The sequence below is a fragment of the Saimiri boliviensis genome, chromosome 17 (genome assembly GCF_048565385.1).
Source record: "Saimiri boliviensis isolate mSaiBol1 chromosome 17, mSaiBol1.pri, whole genome shotgun sequence".
In the NCBI taxonomy this organism is placed as follows: domain Eukaryota; kingdom Metazoa; phylum Chordata; class Mammalia; order Primates; family Cebidae; genus Saimiri; species Saimiri boliviensis.
The window spans coordinates 6,098,412-6,122,929 of NC_133465.1; the positions used below are offsets into that span (position 1 = coordinate 6,098,412).

The window sequence follows — 24,518 nt, forward strand, 5'->3', positions numbered from 1 at the left end:
TATTCAGAACTATTGGCAGAACTGAGAGCCACCAGGGTCACTGACGAAACAAATGAGGTAAACATGATCAGAAAAAAAGCCCATAATTTTGAGACGACAGAGAAAAAAGAACAGAAGAAGACACAGTGATTTTCTTTGTTCAACACTGGTGATTACAGGTCACCTCTCAGGGGCCCGCTCTTGTCCTCAACTCAGATGATGAAAGCCCACAGCTTCAAGAGAGGCAGAGCCAAGCAGAATGCAGGTCCTCGAGAGACTGGGAGCTCTGAGGTCAAGCGCGGCTTTATTCTCCAGCCCCATCTCTTTGTGTGGACTCTACTGGTTACTGCTGGATTTGCATATTAATCCAAACTTAGGGGAGGGGAGAGATAAAAAATAATTCTCTTTCATAATACTAAATAGGTCTGAATTATTGTTTTATTAATTCCAAGCCCCATTATTGCTGGTAGCATTAACTATGCTATCAAAAACATGGATTAAATGATTACCCTGATCTTTCCAAGCCCTTTTTCTTTTTTTTAAGACAGAGTCTCACTCTGTCAGTCAGGCTGGAGTGCAGTGGCGCAATCTCGGCTTACTACAACCTCCACCTCTTGGGTTCAAGTGATTCTCCTGCCTCAGCCACCTGAGCAGCTGGGACTACTGGCCATCACACTCAGCTAACTTTTTGTATTTTTAGTAGAGACGGGGTTTCACCATGTTGGCCAGGCTGGTCTTGAACTTCTCACTTTGTGATCCGCCCACCTCAGCCTCCCAAAGTGCTGGGATTACAGGCATGAGCCACCACACCTGGCCTCCAAGCCCATTTTAAAAAGAGTTAATGTTTCCATCCTGGCCAACATGGTGAAACCCTGTCTCTACTAAACACAAAAAATTAGCTGGGCGTGGTGACGCGCACCTGTAGTCCCAGCTACTCAGGAGATTGAGGCAGGAGAATCACTTGAACCCAGGAAGCGGAGGTTGCAGTAAGCTAAGATTGCACCACCACACTCCCGCCTGGCGACAGACTGAGACGCCATTTCAAAAAAAAAAAGTTAATGTTTAAGTCACAGGGCATGAGTCTTATTTTCTGTCTGTATCTATTTCTGTAATTACTTTTAAAAATTAAAAATCATTTTCTTTCTATTCACCCCTTGTTACAAAACCAATATAGAATACTATAGTTAATTATACTGTAGTAAATTATGTACCAATACCCAGAATGATAATTACTTTTTTTAACCTTTAGACCTTAATACAGAGCCCTTGCCATTCATTCAAAGTAAAAAACTTAGGTCTGATTAACCTTAGCAATGTAGGACAGGAGCTCTGACTTTTCTGCCAGTAGGAGAAAAATCAGCTCAAGGATCATCTAAGGATTCACCTTCTCCGAGAGAATTTTCCCTCAAGAGATACACAGCAAAACACTGCCTACCCATTTAGAACCAAATGTATGGAAGTAATCCCAGTTTCTGTTTCCTTTTTAGACCATTGTTTTATTCACCATATCCAGATCTTGTCAGCAAGAGTCTGCTTAGAGAGATGGTCCTGGTGTGAACCTGACAAGCAATGGTGAATAAAAGAAAGATGAAACTCACCTGCCAAATCCAGCAATTATTACAGAAATGAATCCAGAAAATTACAGCTTGAGACTTTCTATATAGCACATCATTGTACCCCCTGAAACTTCCTGAGAAGGCAATTAGAACTACAACAGAATCCAATACTATGAGTCAAGAATACAATTTGGATAATGTCTGCCCCGGAAGAGAAAATCTAAATAGCCCTTTAACCACACAGACTAAGTTAAGCTCAGCTAGTGCAATTCCAGCTGGAATTTGTGAGAAAGGGGCATACCTCCCTGGCTGCTTTCTGTACAAACCGCTCATCAGTGACCCGGAAGGCCCTGCACAGGGCCTCAGCAGGATCATGGGGGAACATCTCCTGGCGGACTAAGTTAACGTGGAGGTGAATGGAGGCGTAAATGGCAGCATCAACTCCCCCATGACCATCAAACACTGCAAAGTAAGCTTGTTCTTCCTGGTCCTGTCAACAGAAACACAGAACAGTTAACGGAGCTGGGTATAGCATGATTCAAATGAACCAATCTCCCGGCATCACTGTTGCCCATCCTTTCTCCTCCGCTGCATTTGTCATTCGGAATAATGAGACAAAATGTTTTCCTTCTCTAACATGCCGGATCAATTGCTGAAATACCTGCAATATTAGGGCATCTGTGTTTACACACCAGAACACTGGAACACGTCATACCCAATTAGCTCAAGCTGAAGTACCCTCTCTTTCCGTGAAAGTTGTTGTCTTGTACCATGGAAACCACCCACATACATTTGCCTCAAAACTGCTGTTACAAGTTGAGGGAGGGGGAATATGGAGGGTATGAGAAGGAATTGAAAAAAGCAGCTCTAGATTGATTTTTTTTTTTCAAAATGAAAGTTCTTTAATAGCAAAATTAGAACCTGAGAACAATAGAAAATAACTGGTCTTCTAGCACAAGGGCAATTAAATTGAAGTTTAAGACATATGAAGATATGAAAGCACAAACATGCTTCTAAACTATAATACGTTCTTCATAAATCATTCCCAGTCACACTGCATTCTCACTGTAAACAGCATATCATCTCTAAGCTAGTTTACCAAACTTGAACCATGTCAGATGCTCAAATGCCCTGTGTGGCTGACCACTTTGCCTCACCCCATGGTCTAAGATTGTAGTTTCACATTTCCTTGCAAAGGTAACTGCTGGTGGGGCGATCTTCCAATCCTGTGCTTTATCTTGACAAAAAAAGCCCAATCATAAGATGCCATATCAACCATTAAGTAGTTTGCTGCTTTATCTTCTGCTCAAGGGTTTAAATCTCGGCTCTGTCTCACTTAAGAGATCTGTGGCAAATGAACTGGCACTGAGTCCTGAGCTCCCTTCAGGCAACAGTATGTAATGACTTTCATTTGCAAGTCTTTTGAGTTCTTATTCCTAGGCTCTAGGAGCCTTAGAGGAGTCCAGGCCTGTCATTGATTCTTAAGCGAATCATGTAATATTCTGTGCTAGTTTTCTCATCTGTTAGGCAGGGATGAGGTGTGGTCTCATGGGGATTTGGAAGAACTATTAAAATAACAAGTATATCTGCACTTTGAAAAAGTTCTTTTTAATTAATTAATTTATTTATTTGAGATGGAGTCTCGCTCTGTCGCCAGGCTGGAGTGCAGAGGGGCGATCTTGGCTCACTGCAACAACCTCTGCCTCCCAGGTTCAAATGATTCTCCTGCTTCAGCCTCCTGAGTAGCTGGAACTACAGGGGCATGCCACCACACCCAGCCGATTTGTATTTTTTAGTAGAGATGGGGTTTCACTATGTTGGCTAGTATGGCCTCTATCTCTTGACCTTGTGATCTGCCTGCCTCAGCCTCCCAAAGTGCTGGGATTACAGGTGTGAGCCACCGCGCCCAGCCTGAAAAAGTTCTTATTATTTACTTATTTTTAGAGTCAGGGTCTCATTCTGTCACCTGGGCTAGGGTACAGTGGCATGATCATAATTCATTGTAACTTCGAATTCCTGGGCTCAAAGGATCATCCTGCCTCAGCCTCCCGGGTAGCTGGGATTATAGGCAAGAGCCACTGCACCTGGCTGAAAAAGTTTTTAAAAGGGTATATTACATTCCCCAAAGTACCAAATATAAATGTCCATAGAATAACCAAAATATTGTGAAACCTATGCAACTTTAACGCCATTAAAGACAGATTAAATGACTCTCTAGAAATAATCCTGGCTGGGCGCAGTGGCTCACGCCTGTAATCTCAATACTTGGGAGTCTGAGGCAGGTGGGTCACCTGAGGTCAGGCGTTGGAGACCATCCTGGCCAACATGGTGAAACCCCATCTCTACTATAAAGACAAAGATTAGGTGGGCGTGGTGGCACATGCCTGTAGCCCAGCTGCTCCGGAGGCTGAGAAAGGAGAATCTCTTGAACCTGGGAGGCGGAGGTTGCAGTGAGCCAAGATCGTGCCACTGCACTCCAACCTGGCAACAGAGTGAGACTCCATCTCAAAAAAAAAAAAAAAAAAAAAAAAAAAAGGAATAATCCTGACAGGTAGAATTTCTATCTCTGCTCAAGCAGTACTCATTTTTAAACAACTCAAAATAGCACCAGAAGCAACAAAAGGAAGAATATTTTTTATTTCTTTAAAAAATAAAAAAGTATAGCTTTTTAAAAGAACTAAAAACATTCACTGATTTTTCCCTATTATAATAATGTGTGATAATTTAGACTAATGACGAAGGAAATATCACCAATAATTCCACCATCCACAGATAACCAGTCTTCTGTCTCTATATATATATCCATATCTAGATCTATATATACATATATATATGTAAATGAAATTAGGATCAGAATGTGCATAACATTTTATATCCTACTTTTTGTCATTTTTATTATTGGCATTTCCTCATCTCATTAAGATGTATTTGAAGATGTTATTTTAAATGGCTTAAAATACGCATCTTATATGAACATATCATAGTTATCATTCCCTTTCATGATTTAGATCATTTTCAATTTATTATAAATAATGTTATTAAAAAACATTTATGTCAAACAAAACATGTCTAAGACTTTTCTGCATTTCTATTTTCTTATAATAAAGAATTAAAAGTGAAATGACCAGATCAAAGAGTGTGAAAATTTATTAGGTTCTAAACATGTGTTCCCATATTACTTTCAAAGTGTGTTTCACTATAGCAAGGTGCTCCTTTCTGAGTTAAGACCTTGGGCTGATTTTGAAATTAGGAGGCAAAATAAAAACCAACCAAGTCAACAAACAACGATAATGCCCACAAATATGAGTATAATCTTCAAGTAGGTATAGTGATATAAGGATTATCACACAATCCTTCTGTGTTATATTTGCATGGCCATGGTACTGGAAACAAAGACATCAGCTGATCTATCATAACATATAACATAAGCACCAATTACCAACCTGCCATCATTGCTGATTTGACCTTGACAGTCAACTAAAATTAAAATTTAAATTTTGCTGCCAAATAGAGGAAATATTGTGCTTTGTATAAATTACCACATTGTAATTTTTTTTTTTTTTTTTTTTTTGAGACGGAGTTTCGCTCTTGTTACCCAGGCTGGAGTGCAATGGCGCAATCTCGGCTCACCGCAACCTCCGCCTCCTGGGTTCAGGCAATTCTCCTGCCTCAGCCTCCTGAGTAGCTGGGATTACAGGCACGCGCCACCATGCCCAGCTAATTTTTTGTATTTTTAGTAGAGACGGGGTTTCACCACGTTGACCAGGTTGGTCTCGATCTCTCGACCTTGTGATCCACCCGCCTCGGCCTCCCAAAGTGCTGGGATTACAGGCTTGAGCCACCGCGCCCGGCTCCACATTGTAATTTTTAAGTTACGGACTTGAGGGAAGAAAAGAGGCAAGTGACAGGCAAAGGAAACAAACCTACTTCTGTTTGTATTAACGTAATACATTTAATAGAAAAAGAAAAGATAACAAGAAAATAGTTATTAAGCTGCCAAGGCTCATATGGATCCAATCTGTCAGACACAGAGATTCATGAAATATAATTCCAGCTACTTTCCTATCTCAGAGACCAAGATTTTAAAAAGAAAATCACATGAAATAAAAAAACTGCATCAGCCTTACATTTTTCTTTTATGTTTGTGTTGCTTCAGCATCATAGTAATGTGAGAACTTAATACCCCATTTGATTATGCTATAGAAATAGCTGCTGCTGCTGCTGCTGTTACAAAACAGCTTTATTGAGATATAATTTTTTAAAATAGTATTTTCTTTTTTCTTTTTCTTTTTTTTTTTAAAGACAGGATCTCACCATGTTGGTCAGGCTGGTCTTGAACTCCCGACCTCAGGTGATCTGCCTGCCTTGGCCTCCAAAGTGCTTGGATTACAGGTGTGAGCCACCATGCCCGGCCTTCTTTTTCTTTTTTAAGAGACAGTCTCACTATGTCTGTCACCCAGGCTGGTCTCAAACTCCTGGTCTCAAGCAATCTTGCTGCATTCGCCTCCCAAAGTGCTGGATTACAGGCGTGAGCTACCGTGCCCAGCCTAATCATTTTCTTTTTTGCTTATATGTTTATAGAATAGCTCTGGAAGGTGATGCAAAAGACTGACTTCCTTGCCTTCATGGAAGGGAAGTGAGTATCTCTGGGAGACAAGGATAAGAAAGACATTTTTATTTTCCCAATTTTGAACCATGTGAATGCATTACCTATTCAAAGAACATAAAATAGTTCCCTTTCCGTTGCAAATTTGTGCCACTTTGCATTTAGCCCTACTCTAATCTACCAGAGATACAATTATAAATATATCAGAAATTCTCCTTTTCTAACAGAACCATGAAGGTGTTTGTTTTGTTTTGTTTTTAAAATCTCACTGACTCTCCATAAGTGCCCTTTACCTCTAGGTTGAAGAGCATATTAAAGTCAGGAATGCAGACATGTTTGTCCTCCATTTTCCTGCGCATGTTTTTGATGGCATGGATTGATGTCTCATAATAAAGCTGGGGTCTCCTGCGGAGGGGGAAGTCTTTCACCCAGCTGCAGCAAATCTCGTGTAGTTTACTGAAGACAGAACGGGCCAATTTCACTGTCTCAATCTCTGTGAAAGAAACACAGAAACCCCCAATGAAGAGCCTTGTAAAACTGCTTTTCACTTCTCTGCTTGGTAAAGACAGAAGTAGGTCACCTTAATCAAGTTCCTCCTTAATAGAAGAAACTCATCCTTCTCAAGAAAAATGAAATGTTGCTTCTGAAGAGAGAAAATCACAACCTATCTAGTAGAAAATCATCAGCCTGCAGCTGCCACTAAATATTCTTGTTATGAGGAGAAAACTTTTGGCCAGGGCTGGACCTATTCCTGGCCTGACTTCCAGCCGAAGAAGTGCTCTTGCCACACTGTTCCCTAGTTCCCAGCACCAGTTTCTTTTTGGTTGTCTGCTATGGTTATCACCTGGAGAGCCATGCTTAGAAAAATACGTAGTGATTAACACTGCTTCCATAGTCCAATTAGCTGGATATACACAGTGTTTACTGGGATATGGAAGGCCCACGAAAACAGCTCACGAACTACAGAAATAAGAAGGGTTTACCTTGCTTACCATTTGTCTTCGTTCTCTGTCTTCCTGACTTCTTCCTTTATATCCAATACCCTTTTTTCTCCTATAAATGAACATCATTTGTAACTAAATTGTGTATTTGTGTGTGTGTTTGTGTGTATTTTTTTTTTCTTTTTTCTTTTTTTTTAAATTAAGACAGAGTTTCACTCTTGTTGCCCAGGCTGGAGTGCAATAGTGTGATCTCGGCTCACTGCAACCTCGGCCTCCTGGGTTCAAGTGATTCTCCTGCCTCAGCCTCCTGAGTAGCTGGATCACAGGTGCCCGCCACTACACCTGGCTAATTTTTTGTATTTTTAGTAGAGATGAAGTTTCACCATGTTGGCCAGGCTGGTCTTGAATTCCTGACCTCAGGTGATCCACCCGTCTTGGCATCCCGAAGTGCTGGGATGACAGGCATAAGCCGCCATGCTCAGCCTGTCTTTTCTGTTTAATGTATTTGTTGATTAAAGTTTTAGGCAGTAGTTTAAATAATTTAGCCAATAGGTTAGCAAATGAGTTAAAACTTTTATATTACTCTAAGGAAAAAGGTACCTAAACTCTGCCTAGTCGTGTGACCTTAGATAGAAAAAGAGAGAGAGCAACCAGAGAAGCAATACCCACAGAACTCTTGGACCTAATCCTACTGTTTCACCTCTGTCTGCGACTTCACCTACTGGCTAGAACTGGTGAGCTGACTTCTGAGGCAGACAGGTACCCTCAGTAGATGGGCGGATGTGCTGTAAGTCTTTTAAGCCAACACTGAATGGTACTGAAGAGATTGTATTTCCTATCACTGAACCCTCCATTCAAGGTGTCCTCCACTTAAGCTGAGCTACTGAAATACCAAAGAGAGATTAGGTTCTCTCAGGCCAGTATTTTAGAAATTCCTCCTACATCTCAGGTAAAAAAAAAAAAAAAAATTGAACTTAAATTTTTCTTTTTATTTAACTAAATCAGATATAGCTTGACAGCCTGAGAAAATAAGTGCCAGATGGCAGTGGCTACACAGGCTCCTCCAATCCAGAATACAAATCCCAAAGAAGAGAGAGACTGTATGTTCTAGAACAGCCCAGGACGTGGACTCCCAACTTCTCAGTCCTGTCTTTGCCTTAATCGGTGACTACACTGACCTCTTTCCTTATTCAAAATAATAATAATAATAATAATAATAATTTTTTTTTTTTTTTTTTTTTTTTTTTTGAGACGGAGTTTCGCCCTTGTTACCCAGGCTGGAGTGCAATGGCACGATCTCGGCTCACCGCAACCTCCGCCTCCTGGGTTCAAGCAATTCTCCTGCCTCAGCCTCCTGAGTAGCTGGGATTACAGGCACGTGCCACCATGCCCAGCTAATTTTTTGTATTTTTAGTAGAGACGGGGTTTCACCATGTTGACCAGGATGGTCTCGATCTCTCGACCTTGTGATCCACCCGCCTCGGCCTCCCAAAGTGCTGGGATTACAGGCTTGAGCCACCGTGCCCGGCCCAATAATTTTTTTTTTTTGAGACGGAGTTTCGCTCTTGTTACCCAGGCTGGAGTGCAATGGCGTGATCTCGGCTCACCGCAACCTCCGCCTCCTGGGTTCAGGCAATTCTCCTGCCTCAGCCTCCTGAGTAGCTGGGATTACAGGCACGTGCCACCATGCCCAGCTAATTTTTTGTATTTTTAGTAGAGACGGGGTTTCACCATGTTGACCAGGTTGGTCTCGATCTCTCGACCTCGTGATCCACCCACCTCGGCCTCCCAAAGTGCTGGGATTACAGGCTTGAGCCACCGCACCCGGCCTCAAAATTATTTTTAAAATGACTATATTCAAAAAGTTGGCCTGAAGCTTTTCCTCGTCTCCTGTTTTCCTCATTAACACAGCATAGGGTGGTAAATCCCATATCGCAGCTTTGTCTCCTTTAATTTTCTTTTCCCCACAAAACAGAAGTCTTGCTCTGTCACCGAGACTGGAGGGCAGTGGTGTAATCTCGGCTCACTGCAATCCCACCTCCCAGGTTCAAGCAATTCTCCTGCCTCAGCCTCCCAAGTAGCTGGGATTATAGGTGCCTACCACCATGCCCAGCTGATTTTTTGTACTTTTAGTAGAGACAGGGTTTCACCATGTTGGCCAGGCTGGTTTCAAACTGGCTGGTCTTGAACTCCTGATCTTGTGATCCGCCCACCTCGACCTCTCAAACTGCTGGGATTACAGGCATGAGCCACCCTGCCTGGCCAATTTATTTTTATTTATTTATTATTTATTTATTTTTTTGAGATGGAGTTTTGCTCTTGTTACCTAGGCTGGAGTGCAATGGCGCGATCTCAGCTTATATCAACCTCCGCCTCCTGGGTTCGGGCAATTCTCCTGCCTCAGCCTCCTGAGTAGCTGGGATTACAGGCACGCACCACCATGCCCAGCTAATTTTTTGTATTTTTAGTAGAGACAGGGTTTCACCATGTTGACCAGGATGGTCTCGATCTCTTGACCTCGTGATCCACCCGCCTCGGCCTCCCAAAGTACTGGGATTACAGGCTTGAGCCACCGCGCCCGGCCCTATTTTTATTTTTTTAATAAGAAGGTCTCTCTCTGTTGTCCAGGCTGGAGTGGTATGATGCAATCACAGTTCACTGTGGCCTAAAATTCCTGGGGTCAAGCAATCATTCTGTTTTAGCCTCTCAAGTAGATGAGATCACAGGTACACGCCACCACCCATGGCTAATCAAAAGAAAATATTTTTTTTCCTGATGAAGCTGCAAGGAAAAAGAAAAATATATATATAAAAAAAAGATTTTTTTTTTTTTTGTAGAGATGGGGTCTCACTATATTGCTCAGGCTCATCTCAAACTCCTGGCCTCAAGCGATCCTCCCACTTCAGCCTCCCAATGTACTGGGATTATAAGCATGAGCTACTATGTCTATCCCCACTGTTAGCATTTTTATATAACTGAAAATCAGGGGTAAATTTAAAAGAGAAAAGGCAAAGAGCAAAAAACAGCCTATGGAGGTATATACAAGAAGAAAACTAAGGCCAATAGACAATCCAACTTTTTTTTTTTTTTTTTTTGAGACGGAGTTTTGCTCTTGTTACACAGGCTGGAGTGCAATGGCGCGATCTCGGCTCACCGCAACCTCCGCCTCCTGGGTTCAGGCAATTCTCCTGCCTCAGCCTCCTGAGTAGCTGGGATTACAGGCACGCACCACCATGCCCAGCTAATTTTTTGTATTTTTAGTAGAAACGGGGTTTCACCATGTTGACCAGGATGGTCTCGATCTCTTGACCTTGTGATCCACCCACCTCGGCCTCCCAAAGTGCTGGGATGACAGGCTTGAGCCACCGCGCCCGGCCGACAATCCAACATTTTGATTGTTTTGAGCAACTTCAATTTTCATTTAAGCACTAGCTGCCAGAGACTATTTCTTCAAGCCAGCAATTACCTGCTTGTATCACTGCAACCTATCTCATCTCTGCAGCAGTATAGGTCCCCAAATGCAGACCCTGGGATGGAAGTGTCCTCATCTGACACAGCCATAACAGAGGGTTACTAAATAATCAAGTGAATTCATAAACTTTCAGGGAGAGTGTGGTAGGGTGAAACAACATATTAACTATCAGGATAGTTACCAAATAATAATATAAACTATTATACCATTCTTTGGTTTTTATATTACTCTTATTATATAGATCTGCATTGTCCAGTACTGTAGCTATTAACTACATGTGGTTATTTAAATTAATCAGTAGGGTGCAGTGGTCTCAGTGTGCCTGCAGACCCAGCTACTTGGGAGGCTGAAATGGGAGGATTGCTTGAGCTCAGGAGTTTGAGGCTGTAGTATGATATGACCATGCCTGTGAATAGCCACCACTGCACTCCAGCCTGGCCAACAAAGCACGACCCCCATCTAAAAAAGTAAGTTAAATAAAATTTAAAATCAGTTTTTTTGACATATTAGTTATATTTCTTTTTCTTTTTCTTTGAGACAGAGTCTTACTCTGTTGCCCAGGCTGGAGTGCAGTGGCACAATCTCGGCTCATTGCAACCTCCACTGCTCAGGTTCAAGTGATTCCTCTGACTCAGCCTCCTAGGTAGCTGGGACTACAGGCATGTACCACCATGCCAGGCTAATTCATATATATACATACATATATATATATATATATATATATATATATATATATATATACACACACACACACACACACACACACACATATATATCATATATATATATCACCCTGGAAAATTAAAACAATTCAATATATTTTTTATTTTTATTATTATTATTTTTTGAGACGAAGTTTCACTCTTGTTACCCAGGCTGGAGAGCAGTGGTGCAATCTGGGCTCACTGCAACCTCCATCTCCCAGGTTCAAGTGATTCTCCAGCCTCAGCCTCCAGAGTAGCTGGGATTACAGGCACCCGCCACCATGCCCGGCTAATTTTTTCCATTTTTAGTAGAGATGAGATTTCACCGTGTTGACCAGGCTGGTCTTGAACTCCTGACCTCAGGCAATCCTCCCACCGCGGCCTTCAAAAGTGTTGGAATTACAGGCGTGAGCCACTGTGCCCGGCCATTTTTTTTGTATTTTAGTAGAGATGGGGTTTTTCACCATGTTGGCCAGCATGGTCTCAGTCTCTTGACCTCATGATCCACCTGCCTCAGCCTCTCAAAGTGTTGGGATTACAGGTGTGAACCACTATGCCTGGCCAGATTAGCTATATTTCAGTTGCTCAATAACGGCATGTGGCTAGTGGCTGCCACATTCGGCAACACAGATAGGGAGCATTTCCATCACTGCACTGTCCATTAGACAGAGTTGGTACAGACAGATTAAATTGGTTAGAGGAAGTAATACCAGTTTCCTCTAACATTTGGTAAATCATTAGATCTGTTCATACCACTCCCAGTTGCTCCTTCCCATGTGTTCCCATTATACTTTGTTCATACTATCTATTAGAGCTCTTAATCACTTTTGGTAATAATAGATAACATTTATTAGGCTGGGCACGGTGGCTCATGCCTGTAATCCCAGCACTTTTGGAGGCTGAGGTGGGTGGATCACAAGGTTAGGAGTTCAAGACAAGCCTGACCAACATGGTGAAACCCCGTCTCTAAAAAAAAAAAAAAAAACTAAACAAAAATACCATTTATTGAGTATTTGCTACATTCTATGCCTCTAGAACATTTCACAAATAGGCAAAATCATTCTTTTTTTTTTTTTTTTTGAGACGGAGTTTCGCTCTTGTTACCCAGGCTGGAGAACAATGGCGCGATCTCGACTCACCGCAACCTCCGCCTCGTGGGTTCAGGCAATTCTCCTGCCTCAGCCTCCTGAGTAGCTGGGATTACAGGCACGCGCCACCATGCCCAGCTAATTTTTTGTATTTTTAGTAGAGACGGGGTTTCACCATGTTGACCAGGATGGTCTCGATCTCTTGACCTCATGAACCACCCGCCTCGGCCTCCCAAAGTGCTGGGATTACAGGCTCGAGCCACCGCGCCCGGCCCCGCAAAATCATTCTTAATCCTAGGTCTGTCTGACTCCAAAGTCCATGTTCTTCATCTCCAACTTGGACTGCAGATAGAGACTGTTTTAATGGCCCTTGACAAGCCATTGCATAGTACCTAGCAGATAGCAGGGCCTCATTACATGCTTGTTGAAAAATAAATATGCAAACTGTTATATAAATTAAATAACCATTAAATATTAAATGCAGAGAATCAAATTGTGAATTAAAAAAAGATGAAAAAAATAAAATATTAAATAAACATTTATATGCTTCTTGACCGTGTTCTGCTTGACTCATTTCAGCATCTATTTCTATAAGTTATTCTCTTTAAGTTACCATAACTTTAAAATGTTTTAATATCAGAAGGACTAGTTTTCCCACCTATTACGCTTAATTTTTTTTTTTTTTTTTTTTTGAGACAGATTCTCACTCTGTCGCAATTCTTCCGCCTCAGCCTCCCAAATAGCTGGGACTACAGGCGCACACCACCACGCCCAGCTAATTTTTGTATTTTTAGTAGAGATGAGGTTTCACCATGTTGGCCAGGATGGTCTCGATCTCTTGAGCTCGCATCCGCCTCGTCCTCCCAAAGTGCTGGGATTACAGGCTTGAGCCACCGCGCCCGGCCTATTACTCTTAATTTTAAAGGATGTCACTTGGGTAGTTTTATGTTTATTTTTCCAGGTGAACTTTCTAAACATTTTGACAAGTTTGGGCAGAAAAACCTGTTGCTATTGTGTTTGGGATCACATGGAACTTGTAGATTTGGAAAAAACATGTATCATTTTCATACTGAGTCTTTTCTTTTTTTTTTTTTTTTTTTTGAGATGGAGTTTCGCTCTTGTTACCCAGGCTGGAGTGCAATGGCGCGATCACGGCTCACTGCAACCTCCGCCTCCTGGGCTCAGGCAATTCTCCTGCCTCAGCCTCCTGAGTAGCTGGGATTACAGGCACGCGCCACCATGCCCAGCTAGTTTTTTTTGTATTTTTAGTAGAGACGGGGTTTCACATGTTGACCAGGATGGTCTCGATCTCTTGACCTCGTGATCCACCCGCCTCGGCCTCCCAAAGTGCTGGGATTACAGGCTTGAGCTACCGCGCCCGGCCTTCATACTGAGTCTTTTCTAAGAAAAAATTATATTGCTTTTTAAACTTAAATCCTTTTTAGGTTGCTCAATAGAGTTTTTATTATTATTATTTTTTTAAGACGGAGTTTCACTCTTGTTACCCAGGCTGGAGTGCAATGGCGCGATCTCGGCTCACCGCAACCTCCGCCTCCTGGGTTCAGGCAATTCTCCTGTCTCAGCCTCCTGAGTAGCTGGGATTACAGGCACGCGCCACCATGCCCAGCTGATTTTTTTGTATTTTTAGTAGAGACGGGGTTTCACCATGTTGACCAGGATGGTCTCGATCTCTTGACCTTGTGATCCACCCACCTCGGCCTCTCAAAGTGCTGGGATTACAGGCGTGAGCCATCGCGCCCGGCCCTCAATAGAGTTTTAATATAAATCCTTCATATTTCTTAATTTATTCCTGGTTATTTATTTGCCACTTTGAATCAGATTTTGTTTTGTTGTAATTATTTTTCTTTTCTTTTTTTTGAGATGGAGTCTTGCTCTGTAGCCCAAATTGGAGTGTAGTGGTGCAATCTTGTTTCACTAAAACCTCCACCTCCCGGGTTCAAGGGATTCTCATACCTCAGCCTCCCAAGTAGCTGGAATTACAAGGGCACACCACCACGTCTGGCTAATTTTTAGATTTTTAGTAGACACGGAATTTCACCATTTTGGCCAGACTGGTCTTGAACTCCTCACCCTCAAGTGATCCACCCGCCTTGGCCTTTCAAAGTGCTGAGATTACAGGCATAAGCCACCAGTGCTGGCCAGAACTTTAATTGTTATTTAAAACTAGCAAACATTGCTCCTTCTTCCAGTAACATTTCCTTCTTTCTTTACTCAGACCTTGTGATTCAGGTTTAGCCAGGTAGAGAATCCTGCTCCTTTAGCCAGTGATTAGGTTCAGGAATGGGAAACCATCCAAGTTGGGCCAATTAGAGTAAATCCTGTGGCTTATGTAAGAACAACTGAGAAAATCTACTCTTGTTTTCCTGCTCAACTTGAATATGGACAGATGAAGACCTGGGTTCCTAGCAAGTCATACTGCTACATCATGGAGTCTGAAAATGAAATCAAAATGAAAGAAAGTACAGCTGACAGCTGGAGAAATGCCAGATCCTGTTGAGCTCGTTTGAAGCCTTGAATCTACCTGTGTATCCCTTATTATGGAAGACAGTCCATACATTCTGTTTTGCTGAAGATAACTGAAGCTGTGTTTGTAGTCATGTACAACTGACAAATTCTAGAATATACATTAAGCATAAACATGGTATCCAAGATATATCCATCTAGGCCTACTTTACAAAGAATATTTTAGAAATTAGGAATATTAAGTTTTATCAGATGTTTCTTTTGGCATCTTTAGAGATTATTTTTCTTTTGCCCTATTAATAGATAAGTTCTGCTACAGACTTCCCGATATTTTGTTCTTGATGTTTTTTATTCACTGCTGTTTCCCCAGTATAATAAGCATCTACAGTAAGTCCTCAATAAAACATTCACTGAATGAATTAACTGCTGTACTCAATATTCAAATATTTTACTTACAATATTTGTTTGGTTTTTTTTTTTGAGATGGAGTCTTGCTCTGTTGCCCAGGCTGGAGTGCAATGGTTTGATCTCAGCTCACTGCAACCTCTGCCTCCTGGATTCAAGCAACTCTCCTGCCACAGCCTCTTGAGTAGCTGAAATTCCAGGTTCCTGCCACCACGCCCAGCAAATTTTTGTATTTTTAGTTGAGATGGGGTTTCACCATGTTGGCCAGGCTGGTCTGGAACTCTTGATTTCAGGTGATCTGCCAGCCTTGGCCACCCAAAGTGCTGGGATTACAGGCGGGATCCACCACACCCAGCCTACTTAAGTTTTTTTATGTTGATCGCTAAGACTGGTCTCTCATTTCCTTTTTTAGTCTTGGGTAGATTTTGGTATCAGTGTTATGTTATGCAAATTTTCCTTCTTTTTCCGTGCAACTGGAGCATTCATTTTAAAAAGTGGGGGCCAGGCACAGTGGCTCATACCTGTAATCCTCTGGGAGGCACAGGTTGGGTGGATCACTTGAGGTCAGCAGTTCAAGATCAGCCTGGCCAACATAACAAAACCTGTCTCTACTAAAAATACAAAAATTACCTGGGTGTGGTGGTGCACACCTGTAATCCCAAATACTCAGGAGGCCTAGGCAAAAGAATTGCTTGAACCCAGGGGGCAGAGGCTGCAATAAGCCCAGATAGCGCCACTGCACTCCAGTGTAGGCAACAGAGGAAGATTCTGTTTCAAAAAATAACAAATAAATATATAATTAAAAAAAATAAAAGAAGGCCGGGCGCGGTGGCTCAAGCCTGTAATCCCAGCACTTTGGGAGGCCGAGGCAGGTGGATCATGAGGTGAAGAGATCGAGACCATCCTGGTCAACATGGTGAAACCCCGTCTCTACTAAAAAAAAAAAAACACAAAAAATTAGCTGGGCATGGTGGCTCGTGCCTGTAATCCCAGCTACTAAGGAGGCTGAGGCAGGAGAATTGCCTGAACGCAGAAGGCGGAGGCTGCGGTGAGCCGAGATCGTGCCATTGCACTCCAGCCTGGGTAACAAGAGCGAAACTCCGTCTCAAAAAAAATAAATAAATAAAAAGTATTTGAATTATCTGCCTTTCTTTGATCACCTGAAAATATTCACCTCACCTGTAGAGTCACCGACTCCATGGCCTTTTGGAGGACAATTCCGGGATAAATTTCTCAATCTCTTTCTTCTTAGATAAACTTTGTTAATTTATTAATTTTTTTCTAGAAAAGATCCAGGTTTTCAAATTGACTTACAAAAACTTTTTATTATTCTTTAATTTCCTCTGTATTAGTGATCATTTTCCCGTCTTGTTTTTAATTTTTACAGTAGGCTGGGCTTAGAGGCTCATGACTATAAACCCAGCACTTTAGGAAGCCAAGGCAGGAGGATCACTTGAGCCCAGGAGTTCAAGACCAGCCTGAGTAACATGGCAAGACCCCGTCTCTACAAAAAAATACAAAAATTAGCCGAGCCTGGTGGTGCATGCCTGTAGTCCCAGCTACTCATGAGGCTGAGTTGCGAGGATCGTTTGAGCCTGGGAGGTAGAGGCTTCAGTGAGCTGTGATCATGCCACAGCCCTCCTGGGTAACAGAGTGACACCCTCTCTCTCAAAATAATAATAAGAATAATTATTACACTGTGATATTTCAAATTTTTTTTTTTGGTTCTTGTTTTTGTCACTGTTTGAGACAGGGTCTCACTCTGTTGCCCAGGCTGTAGCACATAGCTGACTATAACCTTAAACTCCTGGGCTCAAGTGATTCTCCTACCTCAGCCTACCAAGGAGCTGAGACTACGGGTGTATGCCACCATGCCCAGCTAATTTTTAAATTTTTTGTAGAAATAGTGTCTCACTATGTTTCCCAGGCTGGTTCTCAAACTCCTGGCCTAAAGTGATTCTCCTGCCTTGGCCTCCCAAAGCACTGGCATTACAGGCATGAGCCATCACACTTGGCCCTCAAATTGGTTTTAGGTTATCTGGACAAAAGCTGTATCTACCAAACTAAATTTGTACCAAGTGAGACATCCAAGGTCACTTAGCAAACATTCTGCTAGGGATAATGTAAACATGAAAATAACTTTAAGGATTTTTTTTTTAAGTCTGTTTTTGGAAACAACCAAGAGGAGAGACAAAAGGCACTTCAGTGAGGACTTTAAGGCAGTGACAGCAGGTCTTATTCAGCACGCTCATTTCCTGCTTTGATGTATGGATAAACACAATATGCCCCATAGAGATTCTCTGTGGTGCAGTTCACACTGAGTGATTTTGGTTAAAAAAAGGATTTCCAAATAGTTTAGAATAATAGTAGATCAGTCTGAATCACAGCAGTCGAATGGAGAGATTACTAGGTAATCTCTTGAAAAATAAAAAATCAGAATAACCAATTATGTCCACCAAAAGAAAACCTTTCATTTCACTTTTGCTATCTTATAGGGATCAGAAGATTCTTCCAAAGTAGGCATGTAGGGCAACACTCTAATCTTTCTAGATTAAGTATTCTCCTTCTGCAGGGAGTAGTGTAAGACATCAGTATATAAATACTTGCTGCTTGAAATGGAAAAATAAAAAAAAAAAAAAAAAGCAAAAACGTGAAAACTGTCCAAAGTAGCAGTCCACCCCCTCACAGCTGTAAATTACTCAGCAGTCATTAATGTCATTGTTCTGAGCTGGAGCTGAATCAGCTGTTACCCTGGCTGGAGTGAAGCAGAATTTAATCTATCTTTTCATTATAAGGCTTTTACTCTATGCATCAGTAGCAGAGGAAAGACCAGTACTTTTTAGCAAGAATTCTATCCAACTTGACTCTGGAACAATTTGATTCTAGGTGAATCAGTTACTCTCAGTAAAAACAAGAAAAGTAATTCCTTCCTTGCCAATTTTCTGTCACAAACAATCTACAGAGATAAAGGAAGAACAGAAATGTTTACTTTTATAGCTGCCTCACATTCTCCGGAATCCAGCTACTCAAATTCATTAATATATGCTTTGCTGCATATATACCATGTTTAAAGGCAAATGCTTTAAATAGAACAAACTGTATGAAATGTTAAAATTTCTTAATAATTTTGAGTAGTAATTCTCTAATTTTTTATTTTTGTGAGACAGAGTCTTTTATTTATTTTTATTTATTACTTATTTTTTTATTTTTTATAAAGACGGAGTTTCACCATGTTGGTCAGGCTGGTCTTAACTCCCGACCTCAGGTGATCTGCCCGCCTTGGCCTCCAAAGTGCTTAGATTACAGGCGTGAGCCACCACGCCCAGCCCATGAGACAGAGTCTTGCTCTGTTGCCCAGGCTAGAGTGCAGCTACGGGATCTTGGCTCATTGCAACCTCTGCCTTCCAGGTTCAAGCGATTCTCCTGCCTCACCCACCCAAGGAGCTAGGATTACAGGCACACACCACCATGCCCAGCTAATTTTTGTATTTTAGTATAGATGGGGTTTCACCATGCTCATCAGGCTGTTCTCAAACTCCTGACCTCATGATCTGCCCCCCTCAGCCTCCCAAAGTGCTGGGATTACAGGTGTAAGCCATCGTGCCCGGCCATAATTCTCTAATTTTTATAAAAATATTTTCTTTAGATCCTGTCAAATACATATAAGCCTAAGACAATAAATGTAACTTATTTAAGAAATAGAGCCTCATAATTTCCCTGGAAAAGAAATGTACAATGATCTTTGCAATTAAATAACATTTGCATATCTATCATAAAGAGCTCTGTTTACTGGTAGATACAATTTTTTTTTTTTTGAGATGGAGTCTTGCTCTGTTGCCCAGCTGGAGTGCAGTGGCACAATCTCTGCTCACTGCAACCTCTGCAGCCTGGGTTCAAGAGATTCTCCTGCCTCAGCCTCCTAAGTAGCTGGGACTACAGGTGTGTACCACCATGCCTGGCTAATTTTTTTGTATTTTAGTAGGTGAAACCCTGTGGATGGTCTTGATCTCCTAACCTTGTGACCCGTCCATCTTGGCCTCCCAAAGTGCTGGGATTACAGGCGTGAACCACTGTGCCTGGCCAATATAAAATTTAATATAATTAGTTAGAAGTTGTGTTGCAACTGATTTCTTTAATATTTCTATCATTTAACTTGGACTTTTTTTTTTTTTTTTGAGACAGAATCTTGCTCTATTATCTAGGATGGAGTACAGTGGTGTGATTTCGGCTCACTGCAACCTCTGCCCCTCTGGGTTCAACCAATTCTCCTGCCTCAGCCTCCCAAACAGCTGAGATCGCAGGTATGCGCCACCATGCCTAGCTAATTTTTGTATTTTTTTTTTTAGTAGAGATGGGGTTTCACCAGGTTGGCCAGGCTGGTCTCAAACTCCTGACCTCGGGTGATCTGCCCACCTCAGCCTCTGAAGGTGCTGGGATTATAGGCGTGAGCCACTGTGCCTGGCCTAACTTGGATTTTTAAAGGTAACCTAAACATTTCAAGTAGGTTTTGCTCAAATTCTCCCTCCCTCACTCACTCATCTTTTTTGTTGTTATCTTCACATTCCTCACTTTAATCTTCCCATTCATCTAGATATCATTTATGACAATCTCCTGTTGCTCCAGTTACCTTCTATATACTACTCTACCTTTTTCAAAATATAGTTGTATTTTTCTCCTCTCCCCTCCTTTGATTGATTTGGAAAAAAATAGCATTTTTTTTCTCCTGCTACCTGCTATATAAATAACCAGCAGGTAAATGTAACTAGATTAAGTATCTTGCAGGTATCTTCTGTGGACAACTACACAGAGAAGATTCTAGTATTTTTAAACAAATAATATAGAAAGGTACTCACCCACAGTCCCTTCTGTGCCATCCGTTTCCTTTGGGATATAATGTGCAGAAAGATCACTCTGAAGGACTTCATCTGATGTGGCTCTGGCTAAGGCAGCAGCCAAAAAGGAAGGACAGTTACTGCAAGAAAAAAGATAAAAGGCTATTTTCAGCAAAAGAATTAGGCGGTAATACATTTAACATTATTAATAATTACATATTTTAAAAAATAATTACATATTAATTATAACATTGTCTCAAAACAAAATTACACCTTCAAACAATATTCAATTAATATTTATTGATTAGGCACTATGAGTACTGGGTATATATTGATGCATAACACAAAAGACATGGCTCCTTACCTAGTGGAACTAGTGACAGGTGACAAACCAATAGGATATAACTTAAAAGCGGGGTAAGTTTTATACAAGAAACAAACAGGATACAACAACAGAGATAATAAAGAGGGGTACATACTTATTAGATAGAATGGTCAGGAATGCAATATCTTAAAGGATGAAAAAGACTCAAGTTATGTGGGAGTGGGAAGTTAGGAGAGAATACTCCAGGCAGAGGGAATAAAATTTATACAGAATCTTTTTTTTTTTTTTTTTGACTCAGTCTCGCTCTGTTGCCCAGACTGGAGTGCAGTGTGGTGTGATCTTGGCTCATTGCAATCTCCACCTCCCAGGTTCAAGCTATTTTCCCATGCCTCACCCTCCCGAGTAGTTGGGACTACAGGGGTGCGCTAATTTTTGTATTTCTACTAGAGATGGGGTTTTACTATGTTGGCCAGGCTAATCCTGACCTAAGGTGATCCATCCACCTCGGCCTCCCAAAGTGCTGGGATTACAGGTGTCAGCCACTGTACTCAGTGATACAGGACCTTTTTGAGAGCTTATTACATGTATGGAACTGAAAAAGCCCAGAGGAAGTGAAGCATAGTGGGTGAGGGGAAAGTGGCACAGAATAAAATCAGAGGAATAGGCAAAGACCAGATACACGGGCCTTTTAGACTATGGTAAGGAATTTGAATTCTCTTCAAAGGGAAATGTGAATTCACAGAAGATTGTGAGCAAGAGAGTACTCATAATTGCTCTACATCAGACATACGAATTAAATTATTGCTTTGACTGCTGTATCACAGGAAATTAGAAGGGAGCAAGAATGAAGGAGGGTAACCAATAAGGAAGTTGTTATAACCCAGGTGAAAAGAAATATAGAACTTGTTGATGACTGGATGTAGCAGTGAGAAAGGGAGAGAAAATAATTAAGTTTGATCCTGGGTTTTGGTCTGAGTAACTAGGTGAATGGTAGAATCATCTGCCAAGATGGGGAAACCAGGAAAAGAACAAGTTTGTGAAGGATGTGGGGTAAGGTAGAAATCAAGTCCATTTTAACTATTTTTTTTTTTTTTGAGATGGAGTTTCGCTCTTGTTACCCAGGCTGGAGTGCAATGGCGTGATCTCGGCTCACCACAACCTCCGCCTCCTGGGTTCAGGCAATTCTCCTGCCTCAGCCTCCTGAGTAGCTGGGATTACAGGCATGCGCCACCATGCCCAGCTAATTTTTTGTATTTTTAGTAGAGACGGGGTTTCACCATGTTGACCAGTATGGTCTCGATCTTTTGACCTCGTGATCCACCCGCCTCGGCCTCCCAAAGTGCTAGGATTACAGGCTTGAGCCACCGCGCCCGGCCTTTAACATTTTTTTTTTTAATTAAAGACGGAGTTTCACCATGTTGGCCAGGCTAGTCTTGAACTCCTGACCTCAGGTGATCCACCCAACCTTGGCCTCCCAAAGTGCTGGGATTATAGGCGTAAGCCACTGTGCCTGGCCCATTTTAACATGTTAAAATGAAAACATTGGCTTATCATGGTGGCTTATGCCTGAAACCCCAGCACTTTGGGAGGCCAAGATGGGTGGACCACCTGAGGTTAGGAGTTCAAGACTGGCCTGGTCAACATGGTGAAATCCTGTTTCTACTAAAAATACAAAAAACTTAGCCAGGTATGGTGGTGCACACCTATAATCCCAACTACTCAGGAGGCTGAGGCAGGAGAATCGCTTGAACCCAGGAGATGGAGATTGCAGTGAGCCAATATTATGCCACTGCACTCCAGCCTAGGCAACAAAAGTGAAAATTCCATCTCAAAAAAAAAAAAAAGAGGAAATACTTGAGATGTCCTAGTCAAGGTGTCAAATGGTTAACTGGATATTCTAATCCAGCATTTTGAGATGTTATGAAATTTGTAAGTTGCAAACATATGGATGGTATGTAAAGCTATGGAAATAGAAATGAACTCCCAATCTCAAGCAATTCACCTACCTCAGCATCCCAAATTCCTGAAATTACAGGTGTGAGCTACCACACCTGACTGACCTGCTCTATTTCTGACTTGAGCTGGTTCACACCTCCTTAAGCAACCTGATGGTTCTCTGCTCCCAGAAGGTCACCATATTGATACTAAACTTAGTGTAGACAATGGACTGGCATAGCACACTATAGGCCAGCACTTTTGGACTCAAGCAATCCTCCTGCTGCAGCCTCCCAAGCAGCTGGGACTATAGGCATGAGCCATCACATATGGCTCAAAATAATCATCTTAAGAAAATGCAATGAGATACAAGAGAATATGCACAGACCAGTTAACAAAAATAAGAGAAATTCAATAAAGTGATATCATAAAAAAAGAACCAAAGAGGAATCTTAGAGCTAAAGAATTCAATGAATGAAATAAAAAATACAATAAAGAGCTTCAACAGCAGACTAGCCTAAACAGAAGAAAAATTTTGAAAATAAAGACAGATCTTTAAAAAAAAACTTAGGCAGAAAGAAAAAGAAAAAATAATGAAAAAAGCCTACAGCACTTATGGGACATCATTAAGGAAACAAATAATTGCATTAAGGGCATTCCAGAAGGAGAAGAGAGAAGATGTAGAAAATATATTTAATGACATAATAGCTGAAAACCTCAAGTCTTGGGAGAGAGATGGATATTCAGATCCAGGAAGCTGGAAAGTTCCCAAATAGATTCCACCCAATCTCTCAGGCAGGCGTCCCCAAACTTTTTACACAAGGGGCCAGTTCACTGTCCCTCAGATCATTGGAGGGCCGCCACATACTGTGTTCCTCTCACTGACCACCAATGAATGAGGTGCCCCTTCCTGAAGTGCAGCGGGGGGCTGGATAAATGGCCTCAGGGGGCTGCATGCGGCCCGTGGGCCGTAGTTTGGGGACGCCTGCTCTAAGGTAACATTATAGTTAAAAAAAAAATTTTTTTTTTGAGGCAGAATTTCGTTCTTGTACCCAAGATGGAGTGCAATGGTGCAATTTTTGGCTCATTGCAACCTTCATCTCCCAGGTGAAAGTAATTCTCTTGCCTCAGCCTCCCAAGTAGCTGGGATTACAGGTGCCTGCCACCATGTGCAGGTAATTATTTTATTTTTAGTACAGACAGGGTTTCACCATGTTGGTCAGCCTGGTGTCGAACTCCTGACTTCAGGTGATCAAGCTGCCTTGGCCTTCCAAAGTGCTGGGATTACATGAGCCACCACACCTAACTGTCAAATTGTTAAATGGCAAAGAAAAAGAAATAATTCCAAAAGAGAATTACTTTTCAAAAAAAATGCATCAAGTCACATATAAGGGAATCTCCATTAGACTAGCAGCACCTTTCTCAGCAGAAACTTTACAGGCCAGGAGAGAAAGGGATGATATAGTCAAAGTATAGAGAGAAAATAAACCTAGGTAGTCAAGAATATTATACCCAGGAAAGCTATTCTTCAAAAATGAAAGAGAAATAAAACATTTCCCAGACAAGCAAAAAATAAGAGAATTCGTCACCACTAGTCCAGTCCAAGAGAAACGCTCAGGGAGTCTTACATTTGGAAGTAAAAAGATGATAACTGCCCTCATGAAAACATGCAAAATTATAAAATTCACCAGGAGAGCCAACAGAAAAAGGAGAAAGACAACCACCAAAAATATATAATAAGAGAGGAAGGGCTGGGCATGGTGGATTAAGCCTGTAATCCAAGCACTTTGGAGGCCAAGGCGGGTGGATCACCTGAGGTCGGGAGTTCAAGACCAGCCTGACCAACATGGTGAAACCCCGTCTTTTATTTTTATTTTTATTTATTTATTTTTTGAGACGGCGTTTTGCTCTTGTTACCCAGGCTGGAGTGCAATGGCGCAATCTCGGCTCACTGCAACCTCCGCCTCCTGGGTTCAGGCAATTCTCCTGCCTCAGCCTCCTGAGTAGCTGGGATTACAGGCACGCGCCACCATGCCCAGCTAATTTTTTGTATTTTTAGTAGAGACGGGGTTTCACCATGTTGACCAGGATGGTCTTGATCTCCTGACCTCATGATCCACCCGCCTTGGCCTCCCAAAGTGCTGGGATTACAGGCGTGAGCCACCGCACCCGGCAACCCTGTCTTTAAAAA

General features: G+C 41.8%; 1 protein-coding gene across 1 annotated transcript in view; it reads right to left on the minus strand.

The window, feature by feature from the left end:
- Positions 1 to 24,518, minus strand: part of PPM1E (protein phosphatase, Mg2+/Mn2+ dependent 1E) — a 252,589-nt gene that overhangs the window by 12,904 nt on the left and 215,167 nt on the right. Inside the window, exons 2-4 of the mRNA XM_039477048.2 lie at positions 20,089 to 20,207; positions 6,435 to 6,634; positions 1,837 to 2,025 (exon numbers count right to left, since the gene is read on the minus strand). Of these exons, the coding sequence (XP_039332982.2) occupies positions 1,837 to 2,025; positions 6,435 to 6,634; positions 20,089 to 20,207 (508 nt within the window). The remainder of the gene's footprint in view (positions 1 to 1,836; positions 2,026 to 6,434; positions 6,635 to 20,088; positions 20,208 to 24,518) is intronic.